Source organism: Apteryx rowi, unplaced genomic scaffold, assembly GCF_003343035.1.
Source record: "Apteryx rowi isolate R43461 unplaced genomic scaffold, aptRow1 scaffold_14, whole genome shotgun sequence".
Lineage (NCBI taxonomy): Eukaryota > Metazoa > Chordata > Aves > Apterygiformes > Apterygidae > Apteryx > Apteryx rowi.
Genome location: NW_020447641.1, coordinates 2,492,830 through 2,520,203, shown reverse-complemented (window position 1 = coordinate 2,520,203; position 27,374 = coordinate 2,492,830). Strand labels below are relative to the sequence as shown.

The 27,374-nt window shown below is 37.5% G+C and overlaps 1 protein-coding gene across 7 annotated transcripts in view; it reads right to left on the bottom strand.

The window, feature by feature from the left end:
* Positions 1 to 5,609: 5,609 nt before the first annotated feature.
* Positions 5,610 to 27,374, bottom strand: part of EVI5 (ecotropic viral integration site 5) — an 89,411-nt gene continuing 67,646 nt past the window's right edge. For all 7 annotated transcript variants that reach the window (XM_026057462.1, XM_026057466.1, XM_026057467.1 and 4 more), the window contains one exon: positions 5,610 to 6,873. In XM_026057462.1, the coding sequence (XP_025913247.1) occupies positions 6,568 to 6,873 (306 nt within the window). In that variant the 3' untranslated portion in view covers positions 5,610 to 6,567. The remainder of the gene's footprint in view (positions 6,874 to 27,374) is intronic.

Here is a 27,374-nt window from a genome sequence, read left to right as displayed (position 1 = left end):
CTGCCGCCGCCGTTGCGCCACGTGCCCGCGGCGGCGGCGCGAGGCCGGGCGCGGCGGGAAGCGGCCCCTCCTTTCCCACGCGCTGCGGGGAGCCGTTACGGGAGCCGTTATGGGAACCGTTATTACGGGAGCCGCGCGGGCGCGCACACCCGCGTTTCCACACTCCCCGTTTCGCCTGTTCCGGGAGGCCGGCAAAGGCGCCGCTGGCCGCGCCGTACCCTGAGGGCTTCCTGGGTAACGGCCGCCGCGGAGCGGAGCCCCACCCCTGTGCGGGCGGTTGCGAGTCCCGCAGCGCTGGCGCTGGCGGCAGCGCTGCCGCCTGCCCTGCTCCCGCTCGGCATTGCCGGCCCAGGCTCATGCTGCAATGCGTGAGCTTTTTGCATCTCATGGACTTCCACACCTTTTTATCTGGAAATCGCCCCTCATGCGTTTTATCTTGTAACCCAGAAATATCGCTGGGTTGCTATCTCTACTGAACAAGGGCCGGAAAGTGTTTCAGCTGCTGCAATCCGTGCATAGGGCCTGAAGGTAATTCCCACTTCCTTAGCCCCTGGCATCCACTGTCCCAGGGCTCCTTCCCTCCATCCCCGGGTAGGAGCTTGCTATCTGGAGTAGCAACATGGCAGAGGGGACACACTGAACAGGGGTGAAGAGACTCAGTCTTTATTCTTGGTTTACTGTGTGACCTATGTGCAACAGTTTAGTAACCTTTAAGATGGTCTTGTGTATGCAGTGGTCATCATTCGCCACAGTAAGAACAGTGTGAGAATACTATTATAAATCCCAAATGGGAAAAAGCGAAACGACCATGAGTTTGCAGAAAGTGGAATGCATGTGAAGTATAAGTAATGAGGCAGGGAAGAGAAACTTTAACAGAGCTGCTCTAATGCTCCTCCCAAAGTACCTGTAATATTCCAAGTTAAACATCAAAACTTTCTAAGATGCATCTGAATACAATGTAAGTACATTATTGTTAACCCAGAGTGACAAAAGAAAGGGGAATAAATAAGAGGATGGGTTTAATCTAGTGTGGGATCATGTTAGACCAAAGTCATACGCTTAAGACTAAAGGGCTACTCAATGCAATTTACTGCACTATATTTACAGGAGCTGCCTGACATCACTATTAGACAGAGCTAAGAACACATCAGATAAGGTAACAAAAGTGATGGGATACAGATGAGAACTTCATGGTCAAAAGTGATGAAACACTCTGTGTTGGAAGGAAGGATTTGAGGACTAGAATTTGACAGGTTAGTTGCTTGGTCTGTAAGAGAAAAGAAGCAATTTTTTATGGCTAAGAAGTCAGGACTGGGAGCAGGTAGCAAAGAGTGTGATTCTGTGTGGAACTCATGAATAACATACACACTTGGATGTGATAGAACCTGAGATCACAGCTATCCAGAACACTTTAATTGCAAGAAGCTGTTAGAACTGGCACTGTGCATACATTGGGAAGGGTGTCTTTAATTTTGTTACAGCTTTTTAAAAGTATTTAATTATTTTTTAAATTTCCTGCTTATTGCTTCTGCTTTTTTTCCTAGCACCTTTTTCACTACCTTCTTTATGTTTCTCTTTATGGCATAAGAATGTGCTGTAAATATGTGAGACTTTAATTAGCAATTTCGATAGAAATTTTTTGGAACTGTGGGAAACCCAGGTAATGTCATCTGCTCTCACAGCAGGTTAGAAAAAAATGATGACTACTATGAGCAAAAACTGGAAAGAGAAAGTTTGCTGGTGTTGAAGGCTGGGGTGAAAAGAGGATTCCAGCTAGGAACAGAAAGGAGTAGTCCCAGAACATACCTGCATTTGGAATAGAAGAAAGTTGCTTCAGTAAGTTACAGAATTTAGACTATTCAAAAAGGTCTCAGGGATTTTGGTTCTCAGAATGGGAGTCTGATGTGAACAGTCCAAATAAGGCACTTTTCTAGAGCACCCAGCCACAATAAAACCCTGGTTTTGACAGGAGCCACAGATAATATAACATAAAATTACTTGTTTAGCATGAATGGAAGTTTTAAAATAACAATTCTCATGAGATCTTAAGTAGCTTTTCAGTTTCTTCACAGTCTAGCAGTCTGCCTTTCTGTTAATTCAGAAAGAGACATTGCTTTTGAATTTATTCTTACTATTGTCACTAAAGACCAAAAATCTCAGTCATTTATGCAAGTTAGTTAGTATCCAGTTCTAAGAGTACGCCTTACAGCTTTTGTATTTTATAATTGTGAAATGAGTCAACTGATCAGTATTAATTCCTGGAAAGGAATGATGTTAAGCTGTTGTATCTTGGAGCTAGTTATATCTTAGTCAACCAGTGTCCATGTGTGTAGGCATGCATATGTTAGCATGTTTTCTTTGCTCTAAGAAGCTAAATAGAGGATGCTATATAGAGGATATGTTGCAAGTCAATTTACAGATACTGTGTGCTTTTCATTCTATCATTCAGTGCTTGGTACTAAAGGTTACTGGATACCTTTATTTGATCTTTTTTTTTTTTTTTTTACTGTCTTGATTCAGTTTGTAAAAAATGCTCAGAGAATTACAGAAATTATATTGTTTTAATTATACTGATAACAGTGTTTCACAGAATGAACTAGAACTTCAGTAAACTAAGTCCAGAAATCCATTAGCAGATGCATAGCTTTCCTCTTTCCTCAGTGCACAGAATTACAGAGGAGTCAGTAGTGAGTCCATAATTAAACTTATTACTGTGATTTCCACTTAAGTAGGACTAAAGTCTATTTTATAGGTTGACTTTTGATTTTAGCCTAATGACTCTCCTAGGGGATTTGCATTATCCTCCACCTCCTACCTTCCCCCCAAATCACTAACATTTTTTGCAATCTCTGCAGTTAAAGGTTTTAGCAGCACCTCTATTCTGAAATGTTAATATTTTTATGCAGATGTATCTTTAGGTCATTCTAACTTAAAACATAAATTTTGTATGAGCAGCACATTTCAGTCAAAGTCACTATCCTATTCTCTGATATAAAATAGTTGTTCAGGTAAACACGCAATTCCTTCTTTGCCGCTGTTCCACAAAATGGGTACAAGTACAGAATGAGTACAATTTTACATGATTTACAAAGTGGTTTTGTTAAATTTATGCAAATGCCTATGTGGATGCTTCTCACTTACTTTTGATCTGTTTTATAGGAATATATTTCAGTTAAAATAATATAGGTATTCACACATACAGCTGAAACAATTTTAGCTGAAAGTGATACTTTGTTAATGCAAATGTAGGTGAGGCCTATATTTTGCCAAAGAATGCGAAGGTGAATAAACAGCCAATAGATGTTTCTAGCTTTCACAGATGCACTCCTTCCCACAACTAATCATTTTCCCAATTTTTCACAAATGTTATAAGCTTCTTTTAAGTAAAGTTTTATTGAGTTACAATAAACAGAATAAAAGGGACTCACAACTATAGCAGCATTAATAAAATCAACAGTCCTACATTAAAAAGGTCTAATCCATAAATTTCATTAGCTCCTAAAATATTTACTCCCTTAGCCTGGGGGAGTAAAAAAATGTAAATATTGAGGTTTTCCTACCTAGTGATGGAGAGTTTGAGTAGTTAGGTTCTTTCGCTTTCCAGTGAAAAGATTTAATTATCAATCTGAGGAAGCAGGAACATTTTCACCACCAAACATAAAATATAATTTACATGGAAACCCTGTGTATGGCAGCGCATCCCCTTTACCTGCTCACTCTTTACCTAACTGCCTTCTCAGCTGCAACATTTGAAGATTTAAGCAGCCTATTAAGTTTTTGTGTTTACATGCTTTTGTTAACTTACACTTTTAACTTTGACATGTATCTTTCGCAGCCTGCATGTAGCAAGAAAGCAAGTTTAACAGCATTTACATTTATTAGAAGATCACGCAAGTAAGGTCATGCAATGTGGTATAATTAGTGCGCTTTATTTATTTACATGAGTAAATATATTATCTGTGCTGTTGACAAATCAACATCTACTTTGGTGCATATTTGAATCATAATACACATAGGCAAAGCAATTAGTGTCCTTACTGGAAGAATGTGTAAGAAGAAAAGGGATGATTTTGAACAGCCTCTGCTGGGTTATCTTACAAGGATAACTTCAATTTTGTGTGTAACTCAGTCTTCTGAAACTGTAGCATGTCCAGTGATTCACCTTGATCTCTAAAACAGACAGTTATTTGAACAAGGCCTTTTGCTTTTTCCTTGGTATTTTTATTTATGCTATTATTCAGTGTCTGTACTATTAGGATAAATAAAAACACAAAAGCTCAGGAAATAACCCTTGCCAACTGATCTCATTTATTATCAATGGAGCAGTAAGGCAGTTATTGCAAAATCATAACACTTCACTGTTCAAACAGACAGGATTTTATGGCTCTCCAACTGAATTTTGCTCCTGCCACTTATTACAGAACATTACCTTAAAGAGACTTGCAGCTGGTATTGATGACAGGCAACATGACATTTGTCACCTATCCTCTTGGGCAATTATCCAGGTGCAAACAGAAGTTATCAGTGCTCATTGGAGGGAAAAAATAAGGCAACTGTTATTTGTAAGTGAACAAAAAGGCTTTTGACTTGGTTTTGCATACATGAAATTTCCAACAGGTTTTAGAACCAACGTCAGCTAACCCTCCTCAGAGACGGCAATTTCCACCAGCTATGCTAGGAACTATATAGGCACCAGTAGAATGTGGGGACTATTTGCAGAAATAACTGAAGCAAGCCAGGAACTGCAGAAATAGGTAGTGAACTTGTCACCCACCTGCTTTGAGATTTAAATTAGATAGCACCTAGGCAAATAACACAGCTGATGAACTCAGAACTTGCTTCTTTCATGCCACTTTCCCTATCGCTATTTTCTATAAATGTCTCTTCCCTTTAAGTTTTATTGGCTCTTTTAAAGGAATCATTCAAAAGATATACTCAGAAGTCAGCAAAATGCTGTGAATGCCTAAGAGAACTAGCAAATGTGTTCAGCAGTATGCTTTAGCACTCATGCAATTTTAAGCAGATACTAACCTGCAAGAAACAATGTAAGAGTTATGTATCTGCTGATTTGTCAGTGCTGACTTGTGCATTGCCTACTTTTTTTAATTAAATAGAACAGCTGCAATATCACCAGTAAACAAGTTTTAAGGATTGTTTAGTTATGGAAGGTGGCTACAATAGCTGCCATTTGGAATATTCTTATCTAGAAAGCATCCGAGAGGTCAGATGAGTATTCATATAACAACTGTTAGAGGATGAAGTTGTGTTGTTCAAGAAGCCAGGCCAAGTTGGTGTAAACTGAAGATCTCTGCCTTCAGGACAGTGTTCAGGAGAGGAATGCTCAGCATCTATTGCTCCGTTGAATAATGACTATTTTCTTTTGTTGATGGGACAGTATTTCCTAACCACTCTCCAATATAAAACTAAGAAAACCAAAGTATATATTTTTACTGCACTGAGCATGCCTCCATTAGAACTGCGAACTAAGCCAATTAGGAATAATTTTTGTCCATATTTGAACTACTCTCTGGCTCTGGAGTAAAGAGTGGTAACTATGTGATAACTAAGGCCTGTACCTTAGAAGCGACTAAACAGTAAGTGCTGCCACCTTGTTAAATCATGAAAAATTTATTATCATTACATATATATGAAGTTAAAAGATTTCAGTCAATAGTGTTTTGAACAAGCATTTCAGTTAAACATGAACCTGTTAGTGTAGCTAGGCTGAAATTAAACCTAAGGTTAGTGTTTTGCCTTTATTTGGTAATTCACTCTAGTGTGTATATACAGAATTCATTTTCCTGCTAGAATGCCAGACAGTCATATTGCAACATTTACATTCCCCATATAAAATGATGTGTAATGTACATTTTCAGCTTGGTGCAGATATATAAATATGTACAAAATAAACATTATTGTAGTTAATATATTCAGACCAGGTACTATTTAGCAACATCAAAAGCAGATGCACATAAATTTAAGTCAAAACAATCAAAAAATCCTTTATGACATTAGTGACCAACATTTGCATTTATGAAGTAACACAGATAAAGGCTTCTGTTTTAAGTCTCCTGTGGGCATCCAATAACTTTAACAAAGACAAAAGTAATCAAAAAGCATAAGATAATTATATATATGTCATGATCAGATGGTTAGCTATCATCCATCTTGATCACAAATGGATAACAATGTAAAACATACACATTTGTTCAGAGCATAAAATATTGCACAAGAGCAATTTCTTTTGAAGAAAATAGTTTGTGTTTGTGAACAGCAAAAATGGTATGCATTAAGGAAATTTATATTTGCATTTTCTGAAACAAGGAACATTCAGTAATACTGTTAAAACTGTCATCCATCAACTTCTTCCTAGCCTGTTCTATGGCAATGGTATGTCATCAGCAAGATTTGGCAAAGAGAGAAGGCAGATAGACAGTATGTGTGTATGTATTACAGGCCAGACAAGATCCAATAGTTACCTAAACCGACTGCTGGGTACTTTCAATTTTTCTGACAGTTTAACCCTTAAAGAAATATGAAAGTCTTCAATGCTAGTCACAGTGATGATCACACAGTAGTAGAGTAAGACTCCATTATTCTCTGCTTGGAAATAACTTTGTCTGAACTCGCAGTCTGGAGGGCGCTTTCCTCAGTATCACTGTCACTGCTGTCTACAATTGTTGGATCCAAAGCCATCTGACCAGTCCTCCTACATAGGTGAAAGTTCACCCCACTCTCCTGTACGGAGTTAGTTATAAAATCTTCATCAGAAGAATGAAATGATTCATCATCTCCTGTGAAATGGTTGACAATGTGAATCCCATCAAAAGTGGGTTGGTCTGAGAAGTCTCTCTGGCCTTTTAGGCATTTGATCTGTTAAAATAAAAAAAAAAGTTAATCACAGCTGAAGAGTCTAACAGTAAAAATAAATTAATTAAAGTTTGAGACACCTGTTTTCTTGTAAGTATTTTTAATTAAATCATAGATTTAGAAGGAGCACATTTGATGATCACTTGAAAACTCAGCTGGAATGAGAACTGCCAGTGTGACTTCTCATTTCTGGCTGCCCAAGCAAAGGCCTTGAAAGGAGGTCTTCAACAGTCCTTGACACCTTCCAAAATTCTCCTTCCACTCCCAGAGTATTTAAGCTTAAAAATAAAGGTACCCAGAAACACTAAGGACAAATTCCTCTAGGCTATTTACTGCATCTTTAACATCCCGATAAGGATGGCTTAGGCAGTTGCTTTTTCTACAGTAGCCTGTTTTGTCAGTGCTTTTGGCCTTCATGTCTTACCTTTTACAGCTCCATTCCTTCCCCTGCTTATCACCTCACCTTCTCACTTGATAAAAAGCTTTCCTCTCCCTCCAAAGAGGCTCCCAAGTGAATATTGCTGCTGTTTCTTACAGCCAGAGAAAACCAGTATTGAAGAGAAATACTTAGTTCTGTCTACACTGCAAGATCAAGTGTCCTTCCATTATCTGATTCAGTGCGGATGAGATTTCAGATCAAAAGGTAAGAGAAACTTCTCTTCACAAACTAGTTTTAATTCTAAGAGAACGTCAAACAACAGAAGTGATGATCAGACCACGGATGAACATATTTAACTTCAAATGCATTGTGCTGGAGTGATAAACTATTATAACCACGTGTTCAAGTTATTCAAAAGTAAAACCTAAAGCTTTAAAGTCTGGCAAGTCTCCTATTTTAGTGAAAATAATTGTAACTCTCTGAAGACATACTTTAGGTTATTTCTTAGAATTTCATCTTTGCTATCTTATAGTTGCTACTATCTTAGAGCCAGTTTGAGAGAGCATAATAAAAATCCTAAGGGTGTAGAAAGGCATTAAAAATGCTTTACAGAAACTTCCTCAAGCTACTCTGGGAGCTTCAAAAAGATGCACCAAATGTTACTTTGTAAGCAGCTCTTCACAGTAACAGCCATGTGGAAAATAGCAGGAAGGAAAAACCTGAAGAGCTGCTTTACTTGCATCACAAATCTATTTGAAGTTTGAGATCTGAAAAGATATTCACCTCAACAAATAAATAGTGCATATAGGTCCTTACTAATGATACCAACAGAAAGTTTTACTTGTTCGTCTAGAGAAGAGGGAATCTCTGTACTTTCCATGGGATTGTGCAAAAGATGAGAAAAAGATTCACAAGATTCTCAATCACGCTAGAAGCCTTTGAATCAGATGTTAACAGCATGTAAAAGCCGCAGGTATTACATCACTTTTAATGTACAATGTCCATGTTAGGGATATTGGTACATGCTGTAGATCTAAACCTTCATTTTAAGTACACATAATAAAGTTGGTCTTTACGTTTTCTTCTTATACACATGGGCTGCAGTTGTTTCAGGAGGAATTTGCCCATGTAAAGGCAAGCAAAAAAAGAGTTCTACACTTATGCAACATAATTCAGGATGCAAGTGAAATCTGTTCATGTCTTATATTATACATTGAACAGTAATGTGCATCTAGAATAAGTGATTCTTACAAGTTTATGTACCTAGATACAGAAAGTCTGATACAGAGACTCTTGCGCATTAGTACTTAGAAATAATATCCCTAAAATATCCTGTAATACATGTCAGATAGCTACCACATGGAGTTTCCAAAGCAAGTATCAATTTTAATCACTAAGAAAAACACCCACCCAGGAAAACAAAACAAATCAACAATTCCTCCCCACCCCCACTGCAGGAAAAGCAGTCCTCCAAACAAGTGACTACAAGTTTTATATTAGAGTAAGAAATCATGTGGTTTTTTAGGTCTGCACTGCTAACCACTGGTTTACCTTAACTACAAAACTTAGTGTTAGTTGTTTTAAACATTCAGAAAGCCAAGCCACAGATCTCAACTCTTTTCCTGAACACTTCTTCAATACATGATACTTTTGGATGAACATATTTAGATAACATGACAGAAACATGGCTTCATACATGGCAGGATCCTTTCCAAACACCAAATATGACTGTGTGGAAAAGGCTGTTAGTGAAAAAATTCATAAATAGACACAGCCTTTGCCAAATTCTAAACTGAGTCTGGACAAATAGTCTGATATTGTCTTTTGCTACTTTAATGAAAGGATGCACAACCTGTGACCTTCCAGAAGCACTTCTGGCCTGCAGCCTAACATTTGCCTGCTCTCAGGTACTTCTCACATCCAAGGGGAACCAGACCTCCAGCAGCAAACATGAACATACTGTACAGAATATATGTAACAAGTCTGCAGTCATGTAGTCATGTAACTGCAATGCAAACCCTTCTCCATCTGCTTGAAAAATGGTCAGCCCAGCTAGAAACACTGAAAAACACTGTAACATAGAATTTTGGTTATGGGGATTGACTGGCTCAATAGCAACTCTGCTGAAGAGGACCTGGGGGTCCTAACAGACAGTAGGCTAAACATGAATCAGCAGTGTCCCCCCCGGTAGCGAAAGTTACCAGCATACTGGGCTGTACCAACAACAGCATAGCCAGTACATCATGGGAAGCAATTGTTGTTCTTTACCTGGCACTCATTAGACTGAGTCTGCTCCATTTTGAACCTGTCACCCCACCCCTCCCTCAGTGCAAGAAGTTGATGAGTAGATTCAGTGGAAGGACACTAAGGCAGTCAGTGGTCTGGAGTTCATGTTCAAGGATGACAGACCAGGGGAACTGGTCTTGTTTAGCCTCGAGAAGTTGGAGGAGGGGGACACTTAAAGCCTTCCAGTATGTAAGAGGAGGATACTAAGAAGAGAAAGCCAGGCTCTTTACTGAAATGCATGCTAGGGGAAGAGACACTGATCATAACTCAAAACAGGAGTTTCTGACTGAATTTAAAGGAAAAAAAATTGTAAAAAGGATAGCTGAGCATTAGAACAGGTTGCCCAGAGAGACTGTGGACTCTCCATCTTCAGCGGTTTTCAACACCTGATCAGATGAGGCCCTGAGCAACCTGGTATGAATTCAGTGTTGACTCTGTTTTGAGCAGGCTACTGGACTAGAGACCTCCCAGGGTCCCTTCCAACTTGAATAACTCTGATTCCGTGATGCATAAAAAGCATGACCAACAGGATGTATATTCCTGTTACTGGATCATGGTAGCATACATCAACCCAGTATTCCAACAGTGACAACAAAACTTGTTTGCTTTTTTTAAAGGGACAGGATATGAATTAGATGATCTCCAAAGGTCTCTTCTAACCTCAAGTGTTCTGTGATTCTGTGAACATGGCCAGTGTTTACAGTCCATTCCATTCATATTCCCAAGCCCCCACTCACTGATCTAAAACTGTTGTAGCAGACAATACAGCTCTGCCTAATGGTTTCAGCATCCATTTAGGGGTGATTTGTCCATGACCGAATTTTCAGACTTGCTGATACTTCTACCTCCACAGCTTCCTGTGGCAGTAAGTTCCAGGAATTCCTTTATCTGTTTTAAACTGATCTCCTACTTGTTTCAGTAAGTACCCCCCAGCTCTAGTAATGTGGAGGACTGGTCAAAAAACAGTTCTGCAGTCATGATTCTTAAGCCTTGATCATAACCCCTTTCTCAGCCTTCTCTCCAAACCAACGAGTTCCAGCCTTTCCAGTCTCTCCTCAAAGTAGCAGCTCAAGCCTATTGATCATTGAGTCGCCCTTTTATGTACCTTCTTTAACTTCTCTACGTCCAGCTTGAGGTGTGGAGACCAGCAGTGCACCAAGATTTTACAGTGTCAATATGACACCCACTCTGCTGTTCTTAATATACTTCCTGTTGCTGCCCAACATTGTCTGGGCTGTTTTGGCTGCTGCTGCATATTAAACCAAAGATGTCAGAAGACACTCAGTGATGACTCCATCTTTCCTGAAGTGTAACCACCAATTTATGTTTGCTATTGTACAAGTATGGCTTAGATTTTTCCATAGATAAATTACCTTATTTTCATTGAAGCTCATCTGCTATACCATTTTGCTCACTCAATTTTGAGAGAGAAATCTGGAGATTCTTGCCACCAGCATGTTACTTGAACATGAAAAAGAGCTTAAAGTAGGCAGTAAAGCATCATGCCAAGATCTTTTTGTTAAAGTAGCCAAGCATCACATCAAAGTCATGGGAAGTCTGGGTAAGGGCCCAGGAAAAAAAAAAAACTTTTTTTCTCTCCATCCTTAGCAGTAAAATTATTCCACCTCCAGGAAAAAGGAATGGCCTTTTCCTTGCAGCAATCTCAGCAGAATATGGACTTATACTGCAGATACACACCACTTCTGTTTTCTTTTGTGAAAGAACCAACTAATTAAAGTGTTTCACTGCTGGGGCTGTCTGTCCTTCATATGAAGGAAACTAGACCTCTTTTAACCCCTGATGAGTGGCATTCAACTGAATCTCTGTTGTTTCTTAATACCTCAGTTTTGCAAGAATCTCAGATCTGATCAGGTATGTAAAAAAGACAGGTCTGGTAAACCCACGTTTTGCTTTTAAATCTCAAATCAAGGTTGTTCTGGTCTGGATGACTAGCTTTAACCCAGTTTTCACTACATGTAGTAGTGTGTCACTAATCACATGGTCTTTAGGACATTTCAAAGAGTCAGTAACATTGTCCGACCAAAATGTATTTCATCATCATTCCTTCCAAAACTGGCTGGATCAAGAACAAAATTTTAATAATTATGATGTTTGCTTTTATATGTTTTCTTGTACCTAAAGAATTAAATATTTTAAAGACAAACTGTATGTCCTACTTCAACATATGAAAAGACCCTAATTACACATATTCTTAAAGGGTAACAGTGTACTTTCACAAATTCAGAGAAGCTGAAAAAAGGCAGAGTATTAACAATCAGATCCTTGGACCTCAAAATAAACTTTCTTACCTGATGCTGACTGCCTCATCAAGCCAGGCATGAAAGAGAGAGAGTAAAGAGAAATTTAGAGCTTTTAACAAAATTCAAAACTTCTTCCATGTTAAATGAGGGATGCTGGTCAGTTGCAAACAAATTATATTTTTAAGTTCCTTTGATTTTTAAACATAGAACATCAGTCAAGTTTTAAAGTAGGTCTATGTGATAAGTTCCACTTAACAAATTCTAGGAGACATTCTGATTTTGGAACCTGTGAGATTTTTATCTAGGAATTCAGTGGTTGAAAGAAGTCAAACTAATGTGTTAGTTTGTTTCCTTTTAAAGGCTTCAGTGACCAATTCTTGAAATTTACCCAATTCTGAAGTGATGAAGAATGGTTTTAACAATAATTATCAATATTCAATCTACTCACAATAGGGTAACCACGCAATACACAACTGAGATCAAAATATAAAATGCCTTCAATGAATAAAATTGTTTTTGGTAGAAGACAGCATGCTAAATTCATATTTAAAAAATAAAGTTGCTGAACTTTGGGTGGTTCTCCTAAACAGCAAGTACCTGAAAATCAGAATCCCTTCTTTATACATCTCTGCCTTAATAATAGTAGTAAAACTTAGTAACGTATCCTGGTTATACAACAAAGATGATTCAAAAGAAAACTAAAACACTGCTGAAAATAGTCTAACCATGTCTAGCCAAAGAGAAACAAATCAAATCATGTTTTCAAATACCTATCCTATAATCCAGTAAAACATTGTCAACTTGGGAATCAAAAGAGATTTAGCTGTCAAAAAGTCTAACTACAAGTAAAGTAAAAGTATCTGTTAAGTTTAAGATCTATTACATTACATTTAACATGGATAAAAGCAATGTAACTGGAATTCTTAATTTCCGAGACTAATGATCCATAGTGTAAAATGAGATCCCTTATACTTACAACAGCTGGCTGCTACTCACTGCTGACCCTCATGTTGTGAGAGAGCACACTCCATTTTAAGACATACACTAGCATGCTATACCTTAAAAAAAAAACTCCCAACAATTTCATTCAGATAAATGTTTATCTCAAAAAAAATGAAGCAGTCATAGCATCGCAGACAGAGTGAATAGGAAATAAGTCTCAACTCAAGAGATGAATGTCAGTATTTTGTCCAGTAGGTATCATAACACAAACGTTTCTGCAGATGCACTCAAAAAGAATGAGCAAACAAAAAGTTAAGGTTACAGGCCTTTATCATACTTTTTCACTTCCATGAATGCAAGAATGTCCTTAGAGATCTTAAGCTCTCCGAAGCCTGTTTTTAATTTATTAAGGTTGCACTTCCACAGCAAGCCACATTCATATCGAAACCATCACAACATGAGCTCTGCACAAGTGGAGACACCATGAGCTAAATCTAGTAGTTGCAGAAACTAATATTAGCAATCCATCACTTAAAACACTCCTTAGCAAGCTTTAATGGTTGTAGTGCAAATAGGGCTTTCAAAAGTTCCCCAAGCAACCTCTTACATATTCAGCTTCCTTATATAAAGGAGACTGCTAGGTATGTTTTGTGAGAGAACTATGTTAAAGCATTTTCACAAAATGCTATTGTTTATTGCTCCTTGAAAAGTCTGAAATTAAAAAAAAAGTATGACAATATAAGTGATAACCCTAAAGAAAAAAATAATGCAAAGGAACTTTATAGACATCTCATTTTCCTCATTCATGAGGCAGATTTTACCGAAACATGTGGATCAGATGCAAAAGACAGAACAGTCTTTTGAGAACTTCCTGTCAATTTGTATAGCTCTCAAGATTATCTGTAAAATAAGTCAACAATGCATAAGACAGCATTCTCTGTGAAGAAACCCAATGAAACATTCTCTAAACAAACTTAGTCTAGTTTGTTAAACTAAAAATGTGTTATGATTGCAACTCTATCAGGACAAAGCTCAAGGTTGTGGCTTTTATTTCAGTATTGGTGAATTTCCTGTTTCACTTCAGTTAACATTAGCATTTTTTCCTAACACTGTGGCTATAGATACAATCATAATTAGGATTGTTAACTTGCAAATAACAGCCATCAGCAATCAATACTGCAAATTATGATGATTCCAGAGGCCCAAACCAACCAGATTGGAACACAGGTGCTGAATCCAGGAGTTCCTACTCAACTTGCTCCAGTTGTCAGATAACCACTGTCCCTCCTGTGGAGGACACTGTTTGGAAGACAGTGGCCGAAAGGGACTGTATGGGCTCCCCTTCCCTGATGTCCACACGAAAGAGATGACCTTTCCCACATCTTTTTCTTAAACCATTTTGGTTTCTCCAATGCAGTATTTATCCCTAGATTTAAGAACTGAAGGAATTAGAGTATTACCGTAGACCTCAAGAGATCTGTATTAAAAATATTAAAACCCCCCCACCTTTTTTCCTTTCCACATCTGCCTCAGAACACAAAAAGATCTGCAACAATCATTAGAGATATGCTGAACAGAGCAATCCATGAAGAAGCTTACATCTTCATTTGCTGCTTTCAGACAAATCTTTATTTATAAAATTAAAATTAAAGCCGTTACAACTCTTTCAGAACAAATTTGAGTCATCTCAGATTTTCTAAAGAAATTCTGCTTCAGGTTAAGGTCTGACTCACTAATTTTGAAATGGATAGAATAGACAGTTAATTATACTCTTAACTATGGAGTGTTATGCTGTTTCATATACTGTTCCTTTCCCTGAGGTACCATAACGTCAAAATTAAAAAAAAAAGCGGCTAGATCTCTAGTGGTTGAAAAGCAAGCTGTTCAACACTTTCTGATTTATTGTTGGAGAGACGTGGACATAAGGAGGAAAGTGAATGCATTCAGAATGAAAAAACTGGAAAATTATTTCAGGGAAATGTTAATAGAACACTAACATGGACAAAACCCACTTACCTCCCCTTGTAATTCACCTAAACTACAAATATTAAAATGAGCCTGAAGCATTAATATGTGTGAGGGGAGGGAGTTTTCACAATACAGGCTCTATCAAATGGGAATCACCACTACATAGCTTTATGATTTGTTGTTGCTTCCCTCCCCCACGAGTGATTTTTGCAATGCAGTGCCAAAGATTCTAATCAGAATATTTAATTAAGAAATAGAGCAAGACTAAAGCAAAATCAAGCAAATGGAAATCGCTGTTTAAAAATCTGGTACATTAGGTACCATCACTTAAGACAACAGGAAGTGCCTTGATCATGCTTACATGTAGTGTGCAGTAACAGCTTTTCAAAGTTTGTTTGCAAAATTGTTTCCTTTGTTTAATAGTTAATAATCCATCATTAAACATTTCATTTATCATGGAGTTTTGTTTTTTTTTAATATAACTTTGTCTTTAATATACTTTGAATGCAGAAATTCATTTCCTCATCTAAAAGCTCACTCAGCAAAAGTTTGTCAGATAAACAAAATGCTGATTTTTAAGGAGTCTAGCAAGGTAATTTGAAATGAAATTGTTAGCCAGTAAAAATCAAGCTGCACTCCAGCATACTCAAGATTGTGGGACCCATGTCTGCACATTTAGCCATTTATTTGTGACCGAGGTCAGCATGACTCAAATGGGAATCCTGCAGGTAGAAGAAATTATTTAATTTTATATTACTTTCAGTATGCCAGGAGGGTTCAAAGACATCAAATTTGTAGTATAACTGCATATAAATTACATATAACTGCATAATGGTAGGAAGAGTACAGATCTGTCCATATCCAGTTCTTGTCTCCAGGCTTTCATATGTGTCTGAACTTCTTGATCCACACTGTTTCAAAAAGAGCACAACTGTTTCTGGAGCTCATAAATTGAATTCAGGCTAATATATAATGATCTATCAGTTTGTTACAGCAATTGCAGCAAAAAAACTTGAAACTGGCAACAACAGAAGCTGTATGGGAGCCAGAGCACACTTTAAGCCCTGGCCTAAGTTTATTGTGGGCCCAAGCCACAACAGCAGTGAATGGCAACATCCTATACCAGTTCTATCAATATGGCTGCTTTTCTTAAAACAAAAACCCAAAGAGTCTCTGGGCTGAGATTTTTTCAGTCATGTACAGTGGGATTAAAAAGAACAGTCATAAGATGCTACCACATTGATGAATGGGGAAGATTCATCAATTAATTCTTTGGAATTCAAGTTTATTTATGTGATAGTTCTCCTGCTTAGAGAATTACTTTTGGGTCATCCTTTAGAAAGTAAGTTTTAAAAGCAGAGTAACATACTGGCACACATATTTATCTCAAATGAACTTTGCTGACCATATCACTAGACAGAGTTCAAACCATTGCAGTGTGTCATAAGTGAACAGCAAAACAGCAGCAAGAAATTTCCATGACTGAGTCATTTCAGACTTATTTCTTACAGCACTTAAATATTTTGCCTCTATGTTTTGTATTGTTAGGTTCTATAAGTCATATGTAGTCTCAAAGTAGCACAAAATGCTTTACAAAGTCTCTATAGATGCCAGCAAGTGTGAATCAGACTGTACAAGCTTTAATGCATAACCCCCCCCCCCCCAAACTAGTCTCTAGTTGCCCTATGTACTTCAGATTGCTCTGAGTGTGCTCTTACATTTTTTGACTATGAGTTCTGGGATTTTTTTTTAATTTTAAATACAATATTATCAGTTAAAGAGCTTTTGAGCCAAAAGGAAATAAGATGTTAAATGTATGTTGTATATCAGTTTTACCAAAGACAAGTCTGCTGTATTGTAAACGTGACAAAGATTAAAACTAGCAACAGTGTTCAGACCAGAAGGTTTCCAGTGAATCAGAACAGGAAACCAATAAAGCGATCAATGGGAGGTCATGACTTTTTGATCACTGCACTCTATGGTTAAAGAATCTGTTTTTGATCTACTGCCATGTAATCAAATTAAACTTTGAAGTCCTATATCAAATGTGCAATTAAAATAGTAACAGTGCTAAGGAAGTACCCTACTTTTGAGCTACAACTGTTTTCAAAAGAAAGCAGTATTTGGTAAGTATAAGTCAAGTTTTATCTATTGAGGGAATTTTTCTAAGATCTGGCAAAGATGTAAGGAGATTGTATGTAATTCAAAGAAGAAAGTTCTAAGCTGACCCAGCCCTGGGAAGTTTCTATAAATAACCACGTGGAAGGAAAGTTCCCAGAAACTCTTCCTACAAGAAATTCTAATGAAAGTGTTTATTTGGAGTGAGGAAATGGCAACAAAATTATTTTAAAACAGCAGCGTGATCGCACTGAAGGTACTGCAATTGTTCTGGAATTACATCCAGGGAACTACCTAAATCTCATTGCTCCTTTTCTTCAGAGCAGGCATCTATAAATACAAAAATTACTGAAACCTCAAGCATTAACTAGAATGTACTGGCTGGTACAGAGACTGAAAACATACCCATTATGAGTAACAGTTACAGGAAATGACCATTCACACTTTTACTCTGTCCTTTTAAAACAGGAGTTAACACTGGCTTTTTTTAGGTGGACTAAGTAACATTTATTTTTGCCTCTGATCCCAGAAATTGTTCCCACCTGTGCTGGCTGCAATGCTGATATGAAAGTGATAAAAGAATTTCAGAAGGGACTTCCACTGTGTTTTCACTGTATGCCCCACATATATTCAGATAAAATTTACACAGGCATATTATCAGTTATGCATAGCATTCCTCTCCTGCATTTAAGTAGAACACAGCTGGGACCTGTATATGGTGGCTAACATTCAAAATAATTTTTGCAAGAAACAACTACTTAGATAAGTTCAAACCAGTAGGTCCTCAATCACTGCACTTTTCAATCACCAGCACTCAATTTGCAAGTGAAAACATAAGGTGGACCCTGACAGCTCTATATAGTAGAGCAGACAGATCACACAGCTTAACTAAGGCTCAAGACTCATTGTTGCTATGATAATAGAGTAATGTTATCTAAAATTAGTTTGTTTGCTTTGTCAGTCCAGCCCAAACTCTAAACTGGGACTTAGTGAAGTATAGCTAGCTACATGCATCTCATACTGTAATCAATGACTAGTAGTACATTCCTCTGCAAGACTGATCCAAAGCTTTGACAGAGGGATACACTATCAGGAAAAAAAGGTGGCAGGGGGAATGCTTCTAAAGAGAACAATCACCAATCGTTATTTTAATCACTGAATCTGATTAGACAGTAGTGGCAGTGAAACAGTTGTACTCATCTTTTAGTCCCACTGCAGTGAACAAAGAGCCATAGCTAGTCTGTTTGAGGACAGACTATGCAACTGTCCTGGTTATACTGTTCAAATTTAGAGGTTTCCTTTACGCATGAGAACTGAAATACTTTATTTTTTTGTGGGGGGGGGGGGAAGGGGGGATAGAGATGAGGGAGGAAGAGATACAAAGATGGAGTCTGTGGCCAAGTATTTGTTGAATGGAAAGCCATTAGTATGGAATCAGTCTTGCCTTTTGGGGTAAGTGTAACATGTCTGTGTTAATTATACTGTCATCACCCATTAAAAAGCAATTGAAATAAATCACTGGTGCTTACAATATACATACAGTGATTCTATTCTGCAGTAAGGCTTCTGCCAGTTGATTATTTAAGACAGACAGCTTCTAAAGCCAGATGTTTTATTAATGGCAGGGTAACTAAACTGGAGCCAGAATTATGAGAGAAGTATTAAAACTCCCAATCAGTTCAGTCTTGCACTTCTGCAACAGTCTTGGTACTTATCAAGCCAGTATAACATCTTTTAATTCAGCTTGTCCCTGAGAATCAAAGACAAAAAGTAAGCAATTGACTTTTCAAAACCATAGAGTATATATTTAACTATCCTGTGTAGAGAAAGCTGCTACATTAGATTGGGTGTTTGCAAACCACATGACCTCACAAACGCTATCTTATCACATCACAGGTTCCTCAGACTGACCACAACCACTTAAATCAGACTCCGCCAGCACAGAGGCTCTGTATCTTTGACACGTACTACTAAAGCAACTACATTTTTAGCTGTCCAGCAGCCTTGCAAGAACTTTGCTTGTGGGGAGGGAAAAATCTGATGGTCTCTTGTCCAACTGTGCTTGCAAGATACGGTAAAAGAAAAGCACATGATTTATTGTGCTATAAACTTCCACCACAAGTTGAAATGCTTACTCTCTAAATCTGAGGGCTAACATATTTCCTTTCAGGGACAACTTTTCTTATCAAGTCAGAAAACATTTATAGAGAACCACCTATTCTGAAAGTATTTGTCTTTAGTAAAACAAACTATATTAGAAGGTGTTAATGCAATTCTGGTCAGTACTGAGAAAGAAAACAAGTGTTCTGTAAAATTTAATACAATAGTTTTAACCAGCATTATAGTTTTAGTGAGAACTATGAAGTGAGAACAATGTAAAAACTGACTGAAACAAATTGCAGAAAAAAAATCTTACCAAGATTAGCTGTTCTTCGTTTTATGAGACTAAGTGAGGGAAAAGTGACAACTGCCAAGAGAAAGATATGCATCTACCTGTACTACATGGAAGGCAAGAGTACACTCCTTCCAGCCTTTCTTGAATCCCATTATCTCTAGTAGAAAAGGGGGAGAAAAAATACGCTGACAAAAGAGTGGAAAAGTATTAAATTCAATTATAAATGTTACTGGAAAAGTACTAAGCCTTTCTGGACTTGCTATTCTCTCCTTAGTTCTGATGAAGTAAGTGTTACAGATTTCTGTTTCAAAGATATCCAAACACTGACAAATCTAGTTTCTCTCAGTCTCATTTGTCCATGTGATCTAATCTACCTGCAAGCCTGGAAAGTTCAGTCATCACCCTAGAAAGTGTGTCTTCAGTGGAGGCTCGGTTTCTAGTAGGTTGGATTTTAACTAGACTTCACTTTCCCCAGTTAATCCTTGTACCTCCATCACCCAGAGTTGTGTCCAACTCATCTCTGGCTGTAAGGCAATTTAAAGATGCATCCACACTGCATTCACATACGACTCCATGACAGTATAGGAACACCTGAGCTAAGCAGTTGGGCACCAGTTTAACTACTGCAGAGTGAAGCTCACTAGAATGATTTATCCTGCTTCTGAATATAGTCCACTAGTGCTTCAGATAAGAGAACATTTCATTAGGGTAGGCACTGAATTTAACTCAAAGGAAGCCTAATAACAAAATTAACAGAGGAAAGGAATAACGCTTCCTGCTGCTGTCCACTATGGACATACCTAGCAACATGCCCAGCTGTTACTGCTGCAAGAGGAGGCAGCGGAGGCAGGAATGCTGCTAGAAGTGGCTGACTCAACTCATGCTGCTCCAGCAGCCCCAAGCAGCAGCGTGACTCTGCTCATCTACAGCAGCAGGAGTCATCATTTAGCTGCTTGTACAAGCATTCCTCATCTCCGCATGGAAGAGAAGATAATAATAAAAAAATAAGGAGGAAATAGTTCGGCAGCTTTTAAACACAGCTTACCTTCTATACAAGTTCATGGTATTTAAGGCCAAAGGAACTGTTAATGTGGTTTAAGCTTGCCTCCTGTGTATTACAGTGCATTGAACTTTATTTAGTTGTTATATCATGGGGCTTGCACTTTTTTTTTTTTTTTTTTTAAATCCTTTATGCTGATGGCTATGGTTAAATTTCCCTTCTCCGTTTCAGCAGCGAAAACCTAGAAAGCTATCCCAAATTACAAAACGCATCCTTATCCATGGCTTCAACCCTCTTCCCAATTACTCTGTTGGTCATATCTTATGCCTTATCTACCTTCAAAGTAATTACTTAAAGTGTCTTGAATTTTATTTACACAAGCAAAATCTTTTAAAAGCATAGTATTTAATCTCCAACTTTTATATCTCTTTTCATTAAGCCAATCTTAAAGTGTTAGCTCACCAGGAACAAGATCAGACCATGAGATAACACCTATATCAAATCTTACTGACTACATTAGGTTCTTACAACATAATATCAGATCCATTCCTAGATAAAATCGTATGTGCAGGGGAGTGGAAAAGTAGTCACTACTTCTTTGATAGACCACCAAGTTTTCAGATACTGAAAATGGGAAACACTTAGGTTCCCCCTTTTCTGCTTTGCCAATAAGCAAGAATTTAGTCACCAGAATTTCCCTCAAAGTTACTACTGTAGCCTTCTAAAAGCCACAAAAAATTGCTTTGGAGAGTAATAATGCTCCAAACATCTGTCTTGTTCTTTTCCATCAGCCATGCTTAAATATTGTAACAAGGGCAGTTTGAGGAAGGTTTTCTAATCTTTGGAACAGCGTGGCACACTAGTTTCAGGATTTTGGTTTTCATTCACGTATCAAAAACAAATGCGTAAGACCAGCACACCAGTAAATAATCTCATCCTTGCTTCCTCTTGAAATATTTTAAGTAATTATTTTCTAAGTGCATATCTCATTACATACAAACAGCTAGGATAAACCCAGTTCCACATCCTGTCTTTGACACTGGTCTGGGAAAGAATGTAACACAAGGCAAATATGTAGAGATACTCTTTAGAATATTCTTCCCAACCTCCAGCAATTAGCCCATTTCTTATGATAAGAGTAGCATTTATGTATCATCTCAAGAATTTTTTTTTCCATGAAATTTGGCAGGGTTTTTTTGGATTTGTATTAATACAGATTTTAGTATCTGCAGCAGTTTTGGAGCAAAAGAAATTTCATCTTTTAATTTGCAAAAATCATTTCCCGTAGTATTTTTTCCAACATACCTCCAATTTCCCTTGATTATCTTGATTCTTGCACTGAAAGAGATGTGAACAAATGCTCCCTATCCATCTTCATTGCACTTACAGTTTTGTGGGTTTGTTATACCCTCTATTCAAAATTCCTTGGATAAAAAAACCTGAGCATTTTACTTTACTAAGGCTGACTAGACTACAGAAGTAGGTGAGTAGCATTAGTTGGTCCTCCTTCTTAGGGCTACAAGTTGTGCTGCTTGCTGAGGGTGACTAGATGACAGCTAGAACGACATGAGAAGCAAAAGAAAGGGCATCTCAAGAAACAAGCCACATTGCAAAATAAATTTCAAAGCTTGTTATTTTGCTTCAGTTATGTTCTCTGATAACTCTGTGTTAAGCTTTTAGTATTAGTCCAGTCAAGTCCTAGTTTATTCAGTTTTGTATTCCCTGGGAATGGCAAGAGATGTAGGACAGACATCACAGGATCTTTTGAAGGCTATACTCAAAGCTAAAACCAAAAAAATTTGCAGATGAATTCCCAGAAGCCACCTTCTCTTCTCTAGTCTCCTTGACCCTACAGAGATCTGGGAAACCTTTCACCTAGAAATCATTCTTCACATCCAAAAAGATCAAAAGCATGTTTCCAAAAGGTGCCAGGATTACAAAAAAAAACATATTTTGTAGGTTAAAGAGGCAAGTGACCTGTCTTAAAAGACACCCCGCTCTCCCACCCCCCCCCAAAAAAAAATCAAACCAACAAAAAAACCCAAATCACTAAGTTAGTTCTTTGAGTATTTTTCAACTTCCTCCAAGTTAAAAACCACTACTGGATCTCTGAAGTATAGGAAAGTGTTGTTAAAATGGATTTTTAAGTTGTCTTCAACATCTGTACTCCTCCTTTTAAAGGACAGCAGATATAAAGCAGCTAACTTAAGAACGTATTATCTCATGATGTACTGTAAGTTTAAAATATGTATTGGATCTACATAAAAAATGAAATGAGCAAAAGCAGCACTTCTAAAATATTTTAGACACACTGTGTAGTGTCTGATGGCGCTACCAATTCTGACTACCAATTCTTTGAAAACAGAAATTTAAAGAAGTCTACCTGAAAAATGAAAATTTTACTTGCAAGTCAGTGTCAAGAGTACTCACCACTTACACATTCAGCGCCATTGTCTTACTCTTTGCATGCTTCAAGTTTTACACAATTTTAAACGGTTATCAAATATTGATGTCAACTGAAAAATGCATGCCAAGTCATAAGCAAGGGAAACATGAAGTTCCTGCATGTTGCTGCTCCCCTTCATAAAGCCATCTCCTAATGCAGACAGCCAATATGCAATAAAGAGTCGCAGTGTTACGGAATGATGCACTGCAATCCCAAAAGGTATAGACTACTCCCTTTTATGGACTTGAATACACACTAGCTAGAATTTAGCTTTAATTTTAACCTTACCAGATCTTTTTTATATTAAAAAATTACATTTGAAATATTTTAATAACAAACTAAAATTTAACATCAAAATAAACTTAATAAAATATTCCTAAAGATGCAAAAAATCAGCTAAGAGTATAACAAGGAATATATATTACAAAGTTTCACTTGACGTACAATTTAAACTTAAGCACTTCAGTCCTAAATCAGAAAAAGTCTGTAAGACTAGAAACCACTATTCTTAAACTTGCTTCTGTCTCCAAAGGTGTCTTGTGGTCTGCCAGTGTAGTTTGTGGGTAAGCATGTCAATTCTAATCTTTTGTACCACTCCTGTAATCTAGGTAACACATACAAGCCTTGCAACATCCAACAGGAAGCAGAGACAGCTGCTGTGTAATATATATAAAGTGACTACGTGTACAAAGAAGTAGTGCATAAAATGCAGAACTTAAACAGTTTATAAATCATTTAATTCCATTCAGTTTGAATTAAAAGCAGAAAGAAGTGGCAAAGTACCTCCCCCTTTTCTTTTGTCCCAGTATGTGATTTATATTGAAATGAATAACAACTAGTTCAAGATTATCTTAATTCATTTTTCCTTAAACCTTCAACTTTAATGAAAACTCAGAACAGTTCAAACTTTCTATACGTTTTCCCCCAAATACATTAACTGCTTACTTTAGTACTACCTCCTGAAGTGGGATATCTCCCTGAACAGTGAAAACATTTCACAAAAGTGGCTTTTACTTAACATCTCAGTGTCTAATCAAAGGGAACATCATAGAAGAACTAGCACTCCCTGTACAGCCTGACAGTATGTAAACCAAATTACAAATCCTGCACTGTCTGTACACTCAAGCCATTTCCATTGTAGCAGCTAAAGCAGAGTAACTATCACTTGACCTTACAATTTATAGTATAAATCTTATTGTGCCAAAGACCAGGGAATCAAGCTTGTGTAGATACTGACACAAAACTAACAAACATAGAAGCTGCATCCTGTAAGGCCTATGGCAGTGCAGAAAGCATTTTAGGCCAAAATTCTGCTAAGCTAGCAGAGGTCAGGAATGCTTTAGAAATAGCATTAGCAATGAAAGGAAAACAGAGGAGGGAAGGAAAATGCAAGGTGGAAATACATTAATGGAAAGAACAAATGGCAATAGGTCATGCACTGCTGAAAAGTTACACTGTGTCCAAGTCAAGTGGATATTAAAAGCTCTGAAGGAAATTCAGGTCGGGACTTCTTGTTTGAATCAGTGACAATCCTCAACATTTCAGGTTTTCACACTACAGTTTCAGGCTTCAACAATAAAGTCGTAAGGTATAAGCATCTAACAACTTCATGCCCAATAAAATGACTCAGCCAGTAAGGAAGGAAGTGCAGCACTGTAATCTGACACTGTAAATATACACAATTGTTCTTCACAGTATTAGCTACTGCTAAGTAGAAGTACCACCATCTACTTCTGCACATCCTTTCATTATGCACCACTTGTTTTTCTAATTCTGACAGACTGCGTAAAACATTAAAGAACAGATGTCATTAACTCTAGAGAATCCATATAAGCAATTGATATACATTTACTAAAAATAAAGGTATTAATAACTGATTTATGTGCATGTGAACTCAGTTTGAGTGAAATCATGTATTGAGGAATTTAAGGATGATTTCTGTATTATCCATAATATAAGTTATTCTCAATATTGTAACCTATATTTTGAAAACTTTTCAGTTAAGTCAATGGAAGGAAAGAGTTGCATGTGAGTAGATCATCTAAGGGGGTGGGGTGTGCATAGAGTGGAAATCTACAACACAGAGCTCATTACAATATTCTTGAAGCCCCAATTTTTGTCTATTTGCTTTCCTAAAGTGTTCATCAAATACAAGTTTAAAAATCTAAAGAAGTCAGTTTATAATTCAGCTTATGAAACTACAGAAGTCCACTAGTCAGGTATAAGAGGAAACAGAAGGATATCTTGGGGAAAAAACAAAACAAAAAACAACCCACACACAACACCACACACAAACAACACCCCACCACCACCTAAGTTTCCTCATACCATTTATGGTTACTTTTACCTTATCTGAAAGGTAAGAAAAAAAAAAACTTTTCTATTTAGTTTACCTTGTGCTAAATCAGTTTCGCTTTGGATGCCATACTGCCAATTACTTATGCATAGTGTTTTACTCAGTAATGGGAATATTACAACTTGAATTTACTACAAACAAGTCTTATAACATGATTGGAGACTGGCTGTAAGGTTATTATTCCCCAATGAGTAATAAAAGCAAAAGAAAATAATAATTTTGGCTGCAAGCTGCATCATGTTTAAGAAGCATGCAAAATTTTGAGCTCAGGAAAGTAAGACTAAAGCCAAGTACATAGCTAAGAATAAACCCAAACCTCTTTCGTGCCATAACTTATTTGAGAACTCCCTACAAACACCCACCTATCTGTAGGGATAAAGATTTTGGAGTTAAGGAAACTAGAAGCCAATAAGGCCTTTAGAAGGTTATCAGGAATCTTCCTAACCTAACCTAGTCAAACCTCAGATTTCTTGGAATTTTGGCAAGAGATGGGCAGAGCAGAAGAGCTAGGAATGAGATTTCTAGAGCCACTAAAGGGGAAGACCTTCCTTCAGGCTGCTTTCAGTCTTGGAAAAAAGAGAATTTTAAGTTGTTCAGTTGGGAGGTGAGGGGGCCAGGAAAGGAAATCAAAGAGGCATATGTTTACTGACTAGCATTTGTGAGCAGACTAGCATTTAAGCTGAGAACCTCTCTTGTTTAATTCTGTGTTCTTGGGAAAGTGTGTCAACAGTTGAATCAGTGGTTTGAGATACTGGGAGTGCTCTAGATTAAGATGCTGTCAGAGTTATTTCTTGGCTGTCCAAAAGACAATTCTGAACATTTTTTCTAATAAAGATGAACTTCAGGTTTTCCCTTCATCCTGATGTAAGCAACACGGTGTGAGGCCATTGAGAATAGAGGTGAAGCCAAGAAAGCCTTGGGATGGAGGCAGTGTTCCTCATCCATTTTCTTTAATAATACAACAGCTCTTCAATCTCAGAGAAACGTTTCTACCAGTTCTGCTTACTTCTAGGTCCATATAAGATTTTCTTGAATAAGATTCTTGGGCAAGAATTATTGTTTTTAACTACTACTAAGCTTGTCCTAGACAAGAGAGAACTTAAAGATTTAAGCAAAAAGGAGACAATCTATTTTAACCTTCAGGAAGAAAGTTGCTTTTAAAAAACACGAAATAAGATTTTATCATTCCCTAAGGATGGCTTTGAATATCTCCTTCATTTTTCTCTGAAGGAAAGGCAGAAGCAAATCTCTTAAGAGTAATATACACCACGTGCAGTCTGAAAAACAGAGCGCAGAGAAACAAGCTGCATCTTCCTGGACATTTTTTTCACCTCTTGAGACTAACTGAAGCAGAGTAATAGTTTTTTCCCTTCTATTCAAGTAATACCTCCTACATATTCATTCTAGTATTACTTGTATTTATAATATTAAGTGTTCTGGATTGCTTAGAGGACAAAACTTCAGGATTCAGGGATTTTAAGCTCTATAAGACATTTCTGACAGCAAAGATCAAGACAAACTCCAGAGAACACCAGCATCCATAAATAAGTTTTTCTGTAGTAGCATGATTAGATAGCTAAGTGCACCTTGCAATGAGTTAATGTTTATCAGATCTGAGAGCCACAGTGATGGACTCAGCTAAGAAGGGCAGTGGTTTGGAAGTCTTCAAAAGTATAAACAACACTTTTTATAAAATCAATCACCTTAAAAATTATATTCACAGTTCTCTGATACATAGCTGCTTTGGGTTACCATACTGGAACAGATCAGACAAGTAGCTGAAATCTGGGTGTCAAACCTCTCTCTTCTATCAAGAGAGGATGTGAAGCATAGCAGCAGTATGTTGCTCCTGTACCGCAACACTCCCTATTAGCTGAGAGAATTAAGCTCTAAACCCTGGGGAATAGCAGCAACCCACTTTCTGCTGGTATCTTGTGGTTCTTACTGGTTTTCCTTACAGGCATTCTGGGTTTGCACTATGCTTGACTACTAGCCTGGGATTGCAAATATTGATAGCATAGGAGTCTTGTCACTAAAATTTCAATTAGGATGAATTTTACAGTTGCCACATCATGGTGCCATCACCATCTGATGGATCATATCACAGGATGGAAAGTGTCTAGCTCCTTCAGCTTCCACTGATACAGAAACATACACACATATATATTGCTGACCAAAGAGGTAAAGTAGTGTTTATTAGGAGGCCACAATATGGGCACCATTTACAATTACTTATATTTATATATACATCACCTCCTCCAGGCTCAAGAGCAGTGCATCCCTATGAGTAGGAAGTCAAACAAAGGAGGTAGGAGACCTGCATGGATGAGCAAGGAGCTCCTGGCAAAACTCA